Source organism: Palaemon carinicauda, chromosome 14, assembly GCF_036898095.1.
Source record: "Palaemon carinicauda isolate YSFRI2023 chromosome 14, ASM3689809v2, whole genome shotgun sequence".
NCBI classification, from domain to species: domain Eukaryota; kingdom Metazoa; phylum Arthropoda; class Malacostraca; order Decapoda; family Palaemonidae; genus Palaemon; species Palaemon carinicauda.
The window spans coordinates 42,949,648-42,963,869 of NC_090738.1; the positions used below are offsets into that span (position 1 = coordinate 42,949,648).

The following is a 14,222-nucleotide window of genomic DNA, read 5'->3' on the forward strand; positions in this document are numbered from 1 at the left end:
TATTATTCTTGTTATTGGTGTGTTAATAAAAAATAAATAAAAATGAACCACCTGGCAAGTTTAGACTATGATATGGGGCCTTAGTTATAAAATCTGTGGTATCTATATGGTTTTGATTTCGAAATAACTCCTGGGAACAATAATTGGTATGAAATGGTGAGATTAATTATCTCCGCCAACGAAGTTGGGAGGAGGTTATGTTTTTGCTCCTCTTTGTCCGTTTGAATGTTTATTTATGAACAACTTCCTGGCCACAGTTTTACTCATAGTACAGTGAAACTTTCAGGGATTAATTGTTATGTTGAGACGTGGAAGCGATTCAATTTTAAAAGTCCTTCAATTACGCCTACGGTCTAAATTGATTCTGGGAGAGGCAAGCTGATTTCGAAAAATAAGCTGCTAGAGATTACGATTGTTAAGCACGTGGTGGAAGAAATACTAACAACTGGTCGGTGGCGTCGCCGATCAGGAAAAGCTATGCAACAACAGACTGAAAGAATGATAAACCAGGCTGTTACTTCTAGACGCCACACGTTTCTGGAAGCGTCAGAAGCGACAGAAGACTAAAAGCTACGTGGATAAGAACCCAGACCTACAGAAAGCCTACTGTCTTGATGAGAACTATGAGGAAAGAGTCGTGGACAAGACGTACAGACTACACTTTCTGTAAGTCTTGTTTGGGGGATCACTTGGAACTATCTGGCGGGAAGTTCGGAAGATTTCATTCGAGGTATTGAAAGCATCATTTTATTTGATTATTTTGTTAAAGGATTCGTTATCATTAAATAAACATAATTATGTCCATATGATATATCTTTTGAGTATTTTAATGGGTGAATAATTTTTCATGGTATTCTTCCAAGATACATGTGATAGACCAAGGATGCATGTTTTATCATTTTCCCTAGATCTTAATCCCAATCTAGTTTAACTATGATTACATGCAATTAGACATCGTAAACAACTTAATCCTTACCCTGCCTCACTTCAAGATATTTCAAGAAACTTCGAATATAGGTTGCAAAAAGTCAGAACTTTGACTGAAAAAGTCCGTTTCTCAACTATTTTGGTTTTAAGAATCAAGAATATATTTGAATCATATTCATTAAAATAAATCTTTAAGAAAAATAAATCCTAATCACTTATGAAACCAAATGATAAAAGAATATGTCATTCAAAGCAGTACTGTAACTTAGATAAAGAGGTCCCAAAATATAGTACTTAGTCCAGCCATCAACCTACCTGGCTAAGATACAGATAATCCCTGTAGGATTTCTCCGTTCCATCGTCAGGAGGGAGATGCATGTGAAGTCCTATCTCGAGGACGAGCTCCTCCTGACCTCCAGGATGGTGTTGGCGATGGTAGGTCAAAGGGGAGGTGCGGCTCCAGTCCTCCTCTGAGGTCACATTTTTCATTGATCTGTCGAAACAGAGGAAAATCTTATCAAAAGATTATTTGTGAAGTTGGGTATGGTGAAAATGTATGAGCATTTGGTCACTATTTGCAAAGTATTTTATCAATATCTTCTTGGATCTTTTATATTCTTTTTAAATGTGGCTTTCCTATTAATATCAAGATTTCTAGCAATTTAAAACACTGTTTAGCATGTTTCATTTGAATTTGATAATAATAATAATAATAATAATAATAATAATAATAATAATAATAATAAAAATAATAATAATAATAACAATAATAATAATAATACGGGCTAAGAAAAGACATATTCTAATCATTCATAGTTACCGAAAGGATGGCCACGACTGGAATCCATACTCAGAGGCGAATCTGGTCGGAGGGTAGATCTTCCAGTTCCAGGCGTCGCTGAGGTAATTGTAGTAATGAACTGGAAAGGAAGGAAATGATGGAGCCTCTCGAGAGTGTGATATAGTGATCATGTATTAGAAACAACTCATAAAATGTTGCGATTGAATAAAAGATTCGTAATTTTTGTTCTATGTATTCTGGACAAGAAAATGATGATGATAGAAACATAAGGTTTCTTTTAAAAATTATCTAAAGGAACAGAGGACAGGAGGATTATTTAGCGAGATTATATATGTCTATATATATATATATATATATATATATATATATATATATATATATATATGTGTGTGTGTGTGTGTGTGTGTGTATATATAAATATATATATAGAAATAAATAAATATATATATATATATATATATATATATATATATATATATATATAAATATATATATATAATATATATATATATATACATACATATATATATATATATATATATATATATATATATATATATATATCCCACAGCAGGTATTTTCGTGGGGTGCAAATTTTTGTGTATTTTAGCGCTCTCTGTCAAATCGCTAAAATTGATTCCGCTAAAATTTCAGTTTAAATATTAACCCCATTTGTTTTACATTTACTTTTTACATTAATTGTATAACGGTACCGGTGATTAAACATAAACACAACTCATTTATGACTTAAGACACATTAAAAACTTTTATGTAAGCGCAGAAAACTCCCTTCGTGAACATTTATTTACCCCCTTTAAAATCAATTTTCTATTATACAATGCGTACGATGAGCATCTTAGACTTTTCCGAACAGAGACGTGATTCCGTCTGGAAAATCAGAACTGGCAAACATACTAGGACCAAATGTTCTACAAGAAGCGAACAACGTCGTGAAACTGCATCGAGACAGTTTGAAGACTTTCGAGTATGCAAAACGGGAAAATGATCAATGCTACACCCAAGAAGATCGTGTTGATATTGGGAAACATTGCGCACAAAGCGGGCCATCCTCTACCATTCGAAAATTTGAGGAAAAATTTCCAACCTTATCGGGAAATACGACGAGGGAAATGAGGAAAAGGTACGAGGAGACATTTAAAACTAGGATATGAAAATTACATTTTGAAGGTGAAATAACTTAAATTCAGTCTAAAAGTGGGAAGCCATTAATCCTTTTAATGCAAAACTTGATGAAAAACTTCAAAAGTAAATTTATGGACTCCGGGACAATGTTGCCGTGATTAATGCACAAATTATAATTGCAGTTGCAAAAGGTAGTTTTTCTTATTTCCTTTCCTCACTGGGCTATTTTCCCCGTTGGAGCCCTTGGGCTTATAGTATCCTGCTTTTCCAACTAGGATTGTAGCTTAACAAGTAAAGATAATAATAATACTGTGTCTGACAAACATCCTCTATCCGCGAATGGTGTTTCAAAAAATATATCTAAAAACTGGGCCAAGTCTCTCCTAGCAAGGAAGAATTTTGTATAGCGCCGAGGATCAACAGCTTGTAAAAACGATAAAATTGAAAACTTCGATAAACTGAGATCAGACTATCTAAACCTTATAGAGAAGACTGTATCAAAGCAAGCCATTCCCTCAGACCTCATTATTAACTAGGATCACGCAGGACTGAACATCCTTCCTGTTTCAAATTGGACCATGGCACTTGAAGGAGCAAAATGACTTGAAATCTGTCTTGGTGACAAAAGACAGATAACTGCTGTGTTCCCAGGAACTCTCTCAGGTTTGTTTATTCAAATTACTACTGTAAATCAATTATCACCTATGTGCCTTTTCAGGGGTTTCAAATGACCAAAAGACAAGAATAATCCGGCTTGTCATAATCACACTTATAGACAGTTTTTAAATTGTAAAAAAAATCTCTTTATATATATATATATATATATATATATATATATATACAACAAGAAAAAATGCAGCCCATTTCTAATTCATGAAGGACAAAAGCCTCAGACATATTAATTCATAGCTGGGGTTTTCATCTCCACGCTGGCCAGTGCGGACTGGTGATGGTGGGAGATTTTAGTGTGGTCGTTCACAGCAAACCAACCTAGTGGAAGTACCGTCGCTTACCTGAGAAATTTATTTGTTTTATTTTTAATATTCCAGTTTATCTCCAGCCCTTGCAATTCTATAATATCACTTTATTATCTCATTTCTAATAACGAAAGAAAGTTAATAGCCTACCTATAGTTAAAATCCATAAATAATGTTGTTAAAAAATGACTTCCTTCTGCGCATCTTCATATAATCTAGTGCCAAGTAAGTTATAAAGTGAAGATATTGATCATCCTTCCACCAGCACTCAATAAAAGAAAGAAAAAGTTATTTTCCCGAAGGTGATGAAGAGAATGCACGGAAACAACAGCCACTGACATGTCACGTACCGTCGCCATAAATGTTACTGTATGGATGCTTGGCCACGTGATCCTCCTCCTCAGACTCGATGCCGTTGTTTGGAGAACTGACGACGAAAGCCCGAGTTGCGTCCAGGGATTGCGTCACATTTCGGATGGTTTCGACGTACAGCTTTTTGTAGTCAGCCTTATATTTCTCGAAGTCCGACGCTGTGCCATACCTTTTATTCAACGAAGAATGTTAGAAATCACTCCTACCTCGCAGAGGTAAAGTTTAGTTACTGCACGTTACAGTCAATGCAAAAATTCAGTCAATTCTTTTTAGTGAGGAAGATTTGCACCGACTCACAAGGGTGCCCTTTTAGCTCGGGAAAGTTTCCTGATCGCTGATTGGTTGGACAAGAATATTCTAACCAATCAGATAGCAGGAAACTTTTCCGAGCTAAAAGGGCACCGCTGCGAGTCAGTGCAAATGCTCATTAAAAAAATTGAGTAATAAGGGCCTATAGAAAGATTTACCCAACATATTTAACTCCTTGAATTTATCTAATATTTTCTAAATTGTATTCACTTGTTTTTCGCTAATGCTAAAGGTCAGGAGATAGAAGGCAAATGACATGAATAGCTTTGACAAACAATGTTCGGTTTTGTAATGAAAAATGATATAGTAAAGCCCTAAAAAATTAACTAAAATAATCCAGTACTGCCAGTGCCGAAACATCTATCAAGGCCTTGGATAAGGATTTACGAGATATCAGGGGTCTGCGAGAATATGTAGGCTACTGTACTCTATTTTCAACAGTAAAATGTTGAAAATATACTTTTGCAATTCATATATTGCTTAATGCTATCATTTGAGCCACTTTACTTGGTTATTATCTTTAGGCTGTTTTTCTACATAGGCACATTCTTGAACAATGACGCAAGGGCATGGAATTTCACTATAAACTGCAGTGACCTAGACTGAAATCTATCCTTAGACGTCAGGGAATAAAAACTCAAAATTGGATTTACCAGTTTCCTCTGAGAGCTGCTTCGTTCTCGTTATTGGCAGCCCAAAGAAGAATACTCGGGTGATGATGGAGTCTTCGGACTTGGGTCCGGACTTCCTCCGCTACGTTGTCGAGGAAAGGTTGGTCGACTGGGTACATGCTGCAGGCGAACATGAAGTCTTGCCAGATCAGCAGTCCCAGCTCGTCTGCGATCTTTCCCATGATGAATGTATCAAAAATTATGTTAAAAGTCATTGGTATTAACTTCACTGGAGAAATGGGTCATTTTATAAGCTAATGTCTTTATATAATGTTTAAGATATAGTTACGAATGATAATGCCAAGTGCCATTCGATCAAATCCATTTTTTTTTTTAGAGAACAGTGGAAAAAAAATAATGCCAATTCTTTTAAGCCTAATTTAGGACAAACTGAATAAAGAAAAGAATAAAAACAATAAATAGAAATTCATGTTAATTTTTAGGCACCAAATGCGAGAAGAATGTGCGATGTAGGCCTATATGCAGTCTTACCTCATAGAAGGCGTCAGTTTCGTAGATTCCTCCACCCCAGACTCGTATGCAATTCTGGTGAGTGATCTGAGCCGCCTTCAGGAGTTCCATCGTATATTCCTTGGTCACCATTTCAGGAAGAACGTGAGCCGGGATCCAGTTGCTTCCTTTCATGAACATGTTCACGTTGTTCACACGAACGCGGTAATGGCGACCTGCCATTAGTTTAGCAAAGAGTTTCATTGTAGTATAGGCCTCAACAGAAATGATCAAAGCTTTGTATGATTATGATAAAACTGCAAGTTGAATTCTTCCAATAAACTTTTAATTCACATCCTTAATGAAAGGAAAGAGTAGAGTATATATTATTATGATCTAATCTTATTTATAGTGAGCACAAATAAATATAAATTTGGTCATTTTAGATATATTTTCTAAACGAAAGGATAATTTGGTTATCTAAAACCACAGTTAAGGAAGTCAATTTTATTCATAAACGACGAAGTTAACATTACAATGAAGGAAAAAAAAAATAAAACAATAAAAATAAAAGTAAGAGGTTACTCTACTGTCACTTTCCTGTGCTTGCTAAAAGTCAATGGCATAGATTTTGGGACACCGAACTTCTAGACACTTTATGATTTCCATTGAAAATTTGCTTCTTCATTATTAACCGTTTTCCCACAGCCAAACCATATCAAGTCTGTTAGTTGCTTCTCAGATATTAAATAGAAACTGATTTAACATTCAGCAGTTTAGTTCACATAAATCTGTTCTAATTCTGTCGTTGTTGTTGTTTTTATATGTGCCTGACATACTAATATTTAGCTATAAACTTTCAGTTTTGAATTGAAAAATATATTAATACAAATGTGAACCGTTTAAACATTTGAACATTTATTTCAACACACAAGGTGGGAATGTTCATCTGAAGCAGATGTTGAGCCAACTCTCCTTTACGGGAGAAAAGTGTGTAGGCTATGTTGACTGCGAAGGAAAGAAAGTTGAAATTACAGAGATGAAGTGTTTGGGTACAACATACGGCCTGATGAAACGTTGAGAATCGTAGAAGTCGTAGGTAGGTGTGGATATGCGGAAGGATGAGATAAAAGGGTTAAGCCAAGAAGAATAAAGGCTAATTTTGAAGATTTGACTCTTAATTTTGGAAGGGAATGATAAATGAAATGAGTAAGACTATTACATAAAATAAAAGCAGATCATTATATCAGTTAAGTCAATTAACAATGGTATGAGATGGAAAGATAATGGGGAAAAAAATAGGGATTAGGGGCAGTTAAAACGTTTTACATAGGTTTTAAAAAGTTTTGTCATGGAAGATAATAAGTTTTATTTTTTTTTTTTTGTCAGAAAGAACACGAGTTCGAGAAACCTAATTAATAGTATTATTGCTCTTTTTTCCTTCTTGTTCTACCTTATTGTTAAAAAACCCCCTAAAACGCCTGTTTCAAAACTTGTCACGGATCTGTGAACGACGATACTATACTATAGGCTGGTCTGAAGATTGGGAAATCAAGTTTCAGGGGAAGGAGGGAGACCTATTAAGGCTTGGATAGAAGGATTGAAAAACATGTTGGAAGAGAGCACTTTGATTTCGAAAGAGCTTAAGAGTGAGTACTAGACACGAGTGAATGGGCCGGTTTCCGTAATGTGTTACGAGCAATTGATATTGCAGAGATGTTTTACAATGGAGTTCATCTGCCCTCATCTGTTGAATTAACAGATGGCAGATATCGCTCTGTTTTTTTTATTTTTTTCTGGAAATGGGTCTATGCTTAATATCAAGCATAAATAAATAATAGAATGCGAATGAAATAACAGATGTTAACATGGCAGGATTCACTATACTGAAGATGGTAAGATATCCCTCAAGAAAGCGAAAATTGTAAGATTTTGATAACCAACACAAATGGCATGAATTGATTTCGTTAGAAGTATTTGAAGAACCGGTTATAGCCGTGTTGCTAGAGTTTTGGAAACATTGGAAATTATCATTATTATTATTATTATTATCATTATTATTTGCTAAGCTACAATCTTAGTTGGAAAAGCAGAATGCTATAAGCCCAGGGGCTCCAACAGGGAAAATAGCTCAGTGAGGAAAGGAAACAAGGAAAAATAGAATATCTTGAGAATAACATTAAATAAATAAAACCATAACAGCTTTCACTAAACAGGAGGAAGATAAATTAGAGAGTATGCCCGAGTGTACCCTCAAACAAGAGAACTCTAACCCAAGACAGTGGAAAACCATGGTACAGAGGCTATGGCACTACCCAAGACTAGAGAACAATGTTTTGATTTTGGAGTGTCCTTCTCCTAGAAGAGCTGCTTACTATAGCTAAAGAGTCCCTTCCCCCCTTACCAAGTGGCCACTGAACAACCACAGTGTAGAAGTTAACCTCTTGAGAGAAGAAGAATTGTTTGGTAATCTCAGTGTTGCCAGGTGTATGAGGACAGAGGAGAATATGTAAAGAATACGCCAGACTATTCGATGTGTGTGTGTAGGCAAAGGGAAAATGAACCGTAACCAGAGAGGGATCCAAAGTAGTACTGTCTGGCCAGCCAAAGACCCCATAACTCTGTAGCGGTAGAGAGTCAAGGGACAGTGACATTGGCCTACCATGCAGGACAGTGCCCTAGAGACTGACCATATTACATATAATCAGTGCCCAATCCCCCTCTCCACCCAAGCTAGGACCAAGGAGGGCCAGGCAATGGCTGCTGATGACTCAACAGGTAGACATATAAGCTCTCACAAATCCCCCGTCCGTAGCTCACAAGGATCGTGAGGTTGCAGCAACCAAAGGAACTAACGAGTGTGAGCGGGACTCGAACCCGTCTGACAATCACCAGGCAAGGACGCTAACGACAGGCTCAGGAGTACAGTATCACTTCCGTGATTTACCAGGAAAGAAATGATTCACTGCGAATGGGAAAAAAAGTTATAGGAGTAAGATTGATGAAGCACGCCACGCAATGGCAAGAATCAAAGTAGAAAATAAAGTTTAGAAACTGGTCATGTGGATGCTGTGTATGGGTGATTGATATTCGTACATGAAATGTCAAACAAGATACTCAGGATTAGAAATTTCGAATAGAGTTTACAGCATATAGTCAAGCGGGGAAAGAGTATTATGGTATGGTGGAGGGGTAGGCCTTGATGGACCTGCATTTCAGTTCATTGGATTGTGAGGCCTGAGCCGCGAAACAAGTAATAAAAAGGTATATAAGATTTAAAAGCAGTGGACATAAATTGATCAAATGTTGGTGATTAAGGAGATAGTATTGGTAAAATGAGCCAACATTCCATATGTTTGTCTAAAATCTGTGCTGTTTTTCACATCAGAGACATGGAGAACATGAAGCTCCTGAAAATCTAACAGCAAATTGCAAAGATTCATGGCTGGAGTGTATCTGAAAGATTGTATCACAAGTACACTATGAAACATTAAAGTAGCCTGGACATATAAAAGCAAACAAATAAAGAAGTAGTGCATGTGGAAGTAGTTAACTGAACTGTTAGAAAGACCAAAACATTATGGACAGAATGTAGGCGATGAATTGGACCAGATGGAAATTGAGGCAGGAAGGGCAAAAGTGAGGTGAGAGTGAAACGACCCCATCAGATCTCTAATATTAAACTGTATCCATAAAACAGTAAGAATCAGACCTAGAGTTTCGTTGCTTGGGTCTACGAAGTCCTGGTTGAGTTCAACGGTTCGAAATCCTACTCTAACTCTCTCTGTACAGTTAGGAAACCCTGTGTTCGGTTTCCATGTGACGGTCAGATCATAAAGCGGACGTGGACCAGGTATTCCGAAACCATTTGGCCACCACATGTCAACTTTATTCTGAAAAATATTTGATAGCTAGTTTTGAGGTAATCTAGTAGAGGATTATATCCTCATAGTGTCTGTAGGTGAATGAACTTCAAGTGAATGTATATGATTGGCCCCAAATTTTGTTGCGTTATATAAGGGTTAGGTTGGAATAGTTCAGGAAAAATTAAGGAAATTTTCTAGGTAGAAACATTAAGGTAATTTTGTACATATACATTCTCTGGAGATTCATTCATTCCAAACTCTCAGGAATCTTTTTTAACTTTTTATTCATCACAAGCAAAACAAGGAATCAACAACAAGATAGTAAATGAAGTCTTCATAGTAGCAAACCTGTTCAACTCCAAATGTGATTGTTTCCGACGCTTCAAAATTGTTCACAGTAACATTCACAGGTCTTATGACGTTGGAAAAGTCTCCGAGAACTAGGTTGAGTTCGCCTTCTATTGTACCGGATTCGATGGCAGAGTCGAATACCACCTGAGGATAAAGATTTTATGGCATAAAGGTGTATTCTTTGCTAATTCAAACACTTAGATTAGCTTATTGCATCTTAAAATGGTAACCTTGTGACGTGGAGATTAGTTTCCTTTTTTATCTTAACTTTTGCTTTATGCAATGGAAGTATTATGATGTTTTGGTTTGTTTGATATAAATCTGCTCTCATTTTAATAATAATAATAATAATAATAATAATAATAATAATAAAGATGATGATAATAATAATAATAATAAAGATGATGATGATAATAATAATAATAATAATAATAATAATAATAATAATAATAATAATAATAATATTTCAACTTCATCTGCTCTGAAAAACAGACATATGCATTCGAAATCAACATTTCTTCGAGCAATGGCATTACATATCATCGTTGCAACAGAGTGTGGCTTACTAACAAAAGATATGGTCAAAGATCATAAGAGCTACTAATGTACTATTTCATTAAAATGAATGCCATAGTATTTTCATTATATATATAACAACACCAGTGTTTCCTTTTTTACGGATATTGTGATGCGCGAAATCTCTGTTACGCGCTGAAAAAAAAAGAAAAAAAAATAATACACATTTCGTTTCCCGTGCTGTAGAAGGAATGTGCATAACAAAATAACGAGAAAGTGAACAGAGGGATTAGTGGGTGAGATAAAGTGCAAATTATTTGAGGAAAAAAAAAAAAAAAAAAAAAAAAAAAAAAAAAAAAAAAAAAAAAAAAAAAAAAAAAAAAAAAAAAAAACTTAGCAGCGCCTTTCCACAACTTTCAAGTGCTCGAGTTTTTCCCCCGAACGCCTTGACAAATATTCTGAAATCCAGAGTCTTTTAAATATCATTATTCTTTGCAAACCTAAACAAAAAATAATTTCAACGCAGAAAATACGGACCATGGATACTAAAAATGTCATAAATTGCGGTTATGTAAATTTTCAATTTATTAGTAACAAATCAATTCAAATCCGAGAATTGATAAATGAGAAATATTTTTTTTAAGAAACTGAAGACTTTCTTCTCCAAGTATTTCGATAATGTGGTTTTGACAATAAACACCATTATGTAGTGTAATATGCAAAATACATAAGAATTATTACGACAGATTGAACCTGTAGGTCCTATAGGGAGAGTGGTCTCTTGCGTGATAGGACCAGGTAAGCAGCCCTTAAAGTAAAGTAAAGTAAGTAAAACCAAGTGTGGATATAAAACATATTAAAAATACGACAAGATGCGCAGTACCTCGACTGTGACGTTCCATCCAGGTTTGAGACTGAAGTCGGGCTCAGTAGGGAGATCCTGTGTAGGAGTTGCCGCGAACAGAATGTCTCTTATCTTGAGGGTGTCGATGCCTGCAAGTGCCCAGCTCCTCCTACAGAATATTCAAATGTAATTAGCTTACAGACACGTATGATTGAATTGTTGTTGTTATGCAACAAGCTCTCTTACTCTGTTTAGCACCAGAGCCTACAAACCACATAAAATAACTTGAAATATGATATCAAAATTCTATTTTCATCCAGTAAACACCACTATTATAGTTGAATCATGCTTATCAGTTCTAATGCCCACTACGATAACCTTGTAATTACAACGAATCAAAATACATTTCATATAAATTGCCAATGACAAGTGAAGCAATCCTGGAGATTCATTGCCTCGATGATACAGATCTGAGTTCATAAGCCCAGATTTACTTACAATGTGCGTCTGTTCTCAACACATAGAATGAATAAATATACGCTCTTCTCCAGTGACAGGCAATATTTCACAATTCTTTACTCGATAAAGTGGTGCTGCGTCTGCTAAAACGTTTGATCTCACATAGTTCATCTATTATAGGGTGTGTGTACGTGTATTGGTGTGTTTATGCATTTATTCATAACTAACTTTATCCTACAGCAGACTAGAAACGGCTACATTGGTTGTTGGATGTCGTGAAAATGCGTAGACATGTTTTGTAAAAATTGATACACGTAAATATTCTATGTGAGAGAAGTGTATAAAATTAAAATCTAATATACATAATATAAAACTTCATTATACAGATGGGATGAGAGTTTAAGAGTATTTAACATTGTGTATGTAGGCATGCTATAAGAGAGATTACTCGAGTGCCATATGTGGATGAGATCATGACGAGGGGTAAATTGTGATTGTTTGGGCATGCTCTTTGCACTCCCCGAGAGAGATTAGTACACCAAACGTTCAGATGGGCTCCATGAGGGACTTGAAGAGTTAGAAGACCCAGGCCTACATGGCTGAGGACTATGAAGCGCTAGGTAGCAGATGATGAATGGAGAAGTATTGACATAAAAGCTCAAGATAGAGACGACTGACGAAATCTAACCGAGGCCCTTTGCGTCAATAGGCGTAGGAGGAGATGATGATGATGATGATGATGATGATGATGTGTGTGTGTGAGAGAGAGAGAGAGAGAGAGAGAGAGAGAGAGAGAGAGAGAGAGAGAGATAAATGAATATATGCAGGAATACGTGTGGAGACTAAAGAGAGAACTATCTCACCATATTCCCATATTAGGAAAAGCCGGACCCCAGTCCCATGAAAAGGAAGCCTGCATCTTGCGGATGTGATTGGCGTGGCACTCTCCATGGTACTCCTTCGGTACGCATTTGGGCGGCACTAGGTAGTCCTCGAGTTGTTTCTCGAAGGCTCGAGTAGAATAGGTCACCGGCGACTCGAATCTGACCTCGAGATCTATCACATTTGACTCCTGTTGGTGTTAAAATCAGTTTTGTGTTATTGAGAACGCTCTCTCTCTCTCTCTCTCTCTCTCTCTCTCTCTCTCTCTCTCTCTCTCTCTCTCTCTCTCTCTCTCTTATATATATATATATATATATATATATATATATATATCATTATGATTTTGATAACGCAATGAGCAATGAAATCAAGAGTGAAATAAGTAATTGTTGTTGCCTAAATATTGACAAAATCGGCTGAACATGATTTGAAAAAACTCTCTAAAATTAGTTTTATCTATCGATAGAAAAATCATTCATTATTTTCGATACATGATTTTCCTTATTCCACAAGAATATGTCAACAATAATACTAATACTAATGATAATAACATTATAATGTTTGATTTTAATCCAAGAAAATTTCATATGGCCATATATTTCTGATCTTTATTTTCCTTATATTTCAAGGATTTTACGATTGGGTAATTGTGTTATGGGATTTATGATAATATTTATATGTAGACAAAAATTGACATCATGATATGAGTAGCACACGTAACAATATACCCCAGTTTAAGGTTTGAGAGTAATTTATAAAAGTTAAAAGGACGAATGATACTGCCATAGTCTATCTCACTTAATAGAAGATTATTATTATAAAACGGAAAGAGATTAACCAGCCCAATGAGTCAAGTTCGACTATTTCAGACCTGACCCGATTAAATTCGGGAGGTAAAAATATGTACTTTAAAGCTAATAAGAATATATAAGATAATTATGTAGAAAATACAGGATATATATATATATATATATATATATATATATATGTATATGTATATATACATATATATGTATATGTATATATACATATATATATATATATATATATATATATATATATATATGTCTATGATAATCAAAGATTTCTTCTTCGCTCAAGGGGTTAACTACTGCACTGTTATTGTTCACTGGCCTCTTTCCTCTCGGTAAGGGTAGAAGAGATTCTTTATCTATGGTAAGCAGCTTTTCTAGGAGAAGGCCACTACAATATCAAACCATTGTTCTCTAGTCTTAGGTAGTGCCATAGCCTCTGTATCATGGGCTTCCACTGTCTTTGATTAATGTTCTCTTGTGTGAGGGTACACTCTGCACACAATTCTTTCATATTTCTCTTCCTCTTGTTTTTTTTTTTAAGTTTTACCGTTTATATATGTAAGCTGTTCTTGAATAACTTTATTTTAATTGTTCATTACTTCTCTTCTATTTTATCAATTTCCTTTCCTTACTAGGCTATTCTTTCCTGTTGGAGCTTTAGGACTTATAGTATCCTGCTTTTCCTATTAGGGGTGTAGCTTAGCTAGTAATAACGATAATAATAAATATAAATTTATCATTTTTTTTAAATATGACTTAACAGAAGAAATGTGAAACTTCCTATGAAATTTACTCTGATACTGCAAAATTCGAGTTTATTATTTCCATTACAAGACAG

At 35.3% G+C, this 14,222-nt stretch overlaps 1 protein-coding gene across 3 annotated transcripts in view; it reads right to left on the minus strand.

Annotated features, from left to right (window-relative positions):
• The window catches only part of beta-Man (beta-mannosidase), a 98,966-nt gene that overhangs the window by 4,863 nt on the left and 79,881 nt on the right, over window positions 1-14,222 (minus strand). For all 3 annotated transcript variants that reach the window (XM_068387051.1, XM_068387050.1, XM_068387049.1), the window contains 9 exons: window positions 12,551-12,759; window positions 11,268-11,397; window positions 9,866-10,012; window positions 9,364-9,544; window positions 5,694-5,887; window positions 5,184-5,374; window positions 4,200-4,390; window positions 1,748-1,847; window positions 1,243-1,420 (listed from right to left, as the gene is read on the minus strand). In XM_068387051.1, coding sequence (XP_068243152.1) covers window positions 1,243-1,420; window positions 1,748-1,847; window positions 4,200-4,390; window positions 5,184-5,374; window positions 5,694-5,887; window positions 9,364-9,544; window positions 9,866-10,012; window positions 11,268-11,397; window positions 12,551-12,759 — 1,521 coding nt within the window. The remainder of the gene's footprint in view (window positions 1-1,242; window positions 1,421-1,747; window positions 1,848-4,199; window positions 4,391-5,183; window positions 5,375-5,693; window positions 5,888-9,363; window positions 9,545-9,865; window positions 10,013-11,267; window positions 11,398-12,550; window positions 12,760-14,222) is intronic.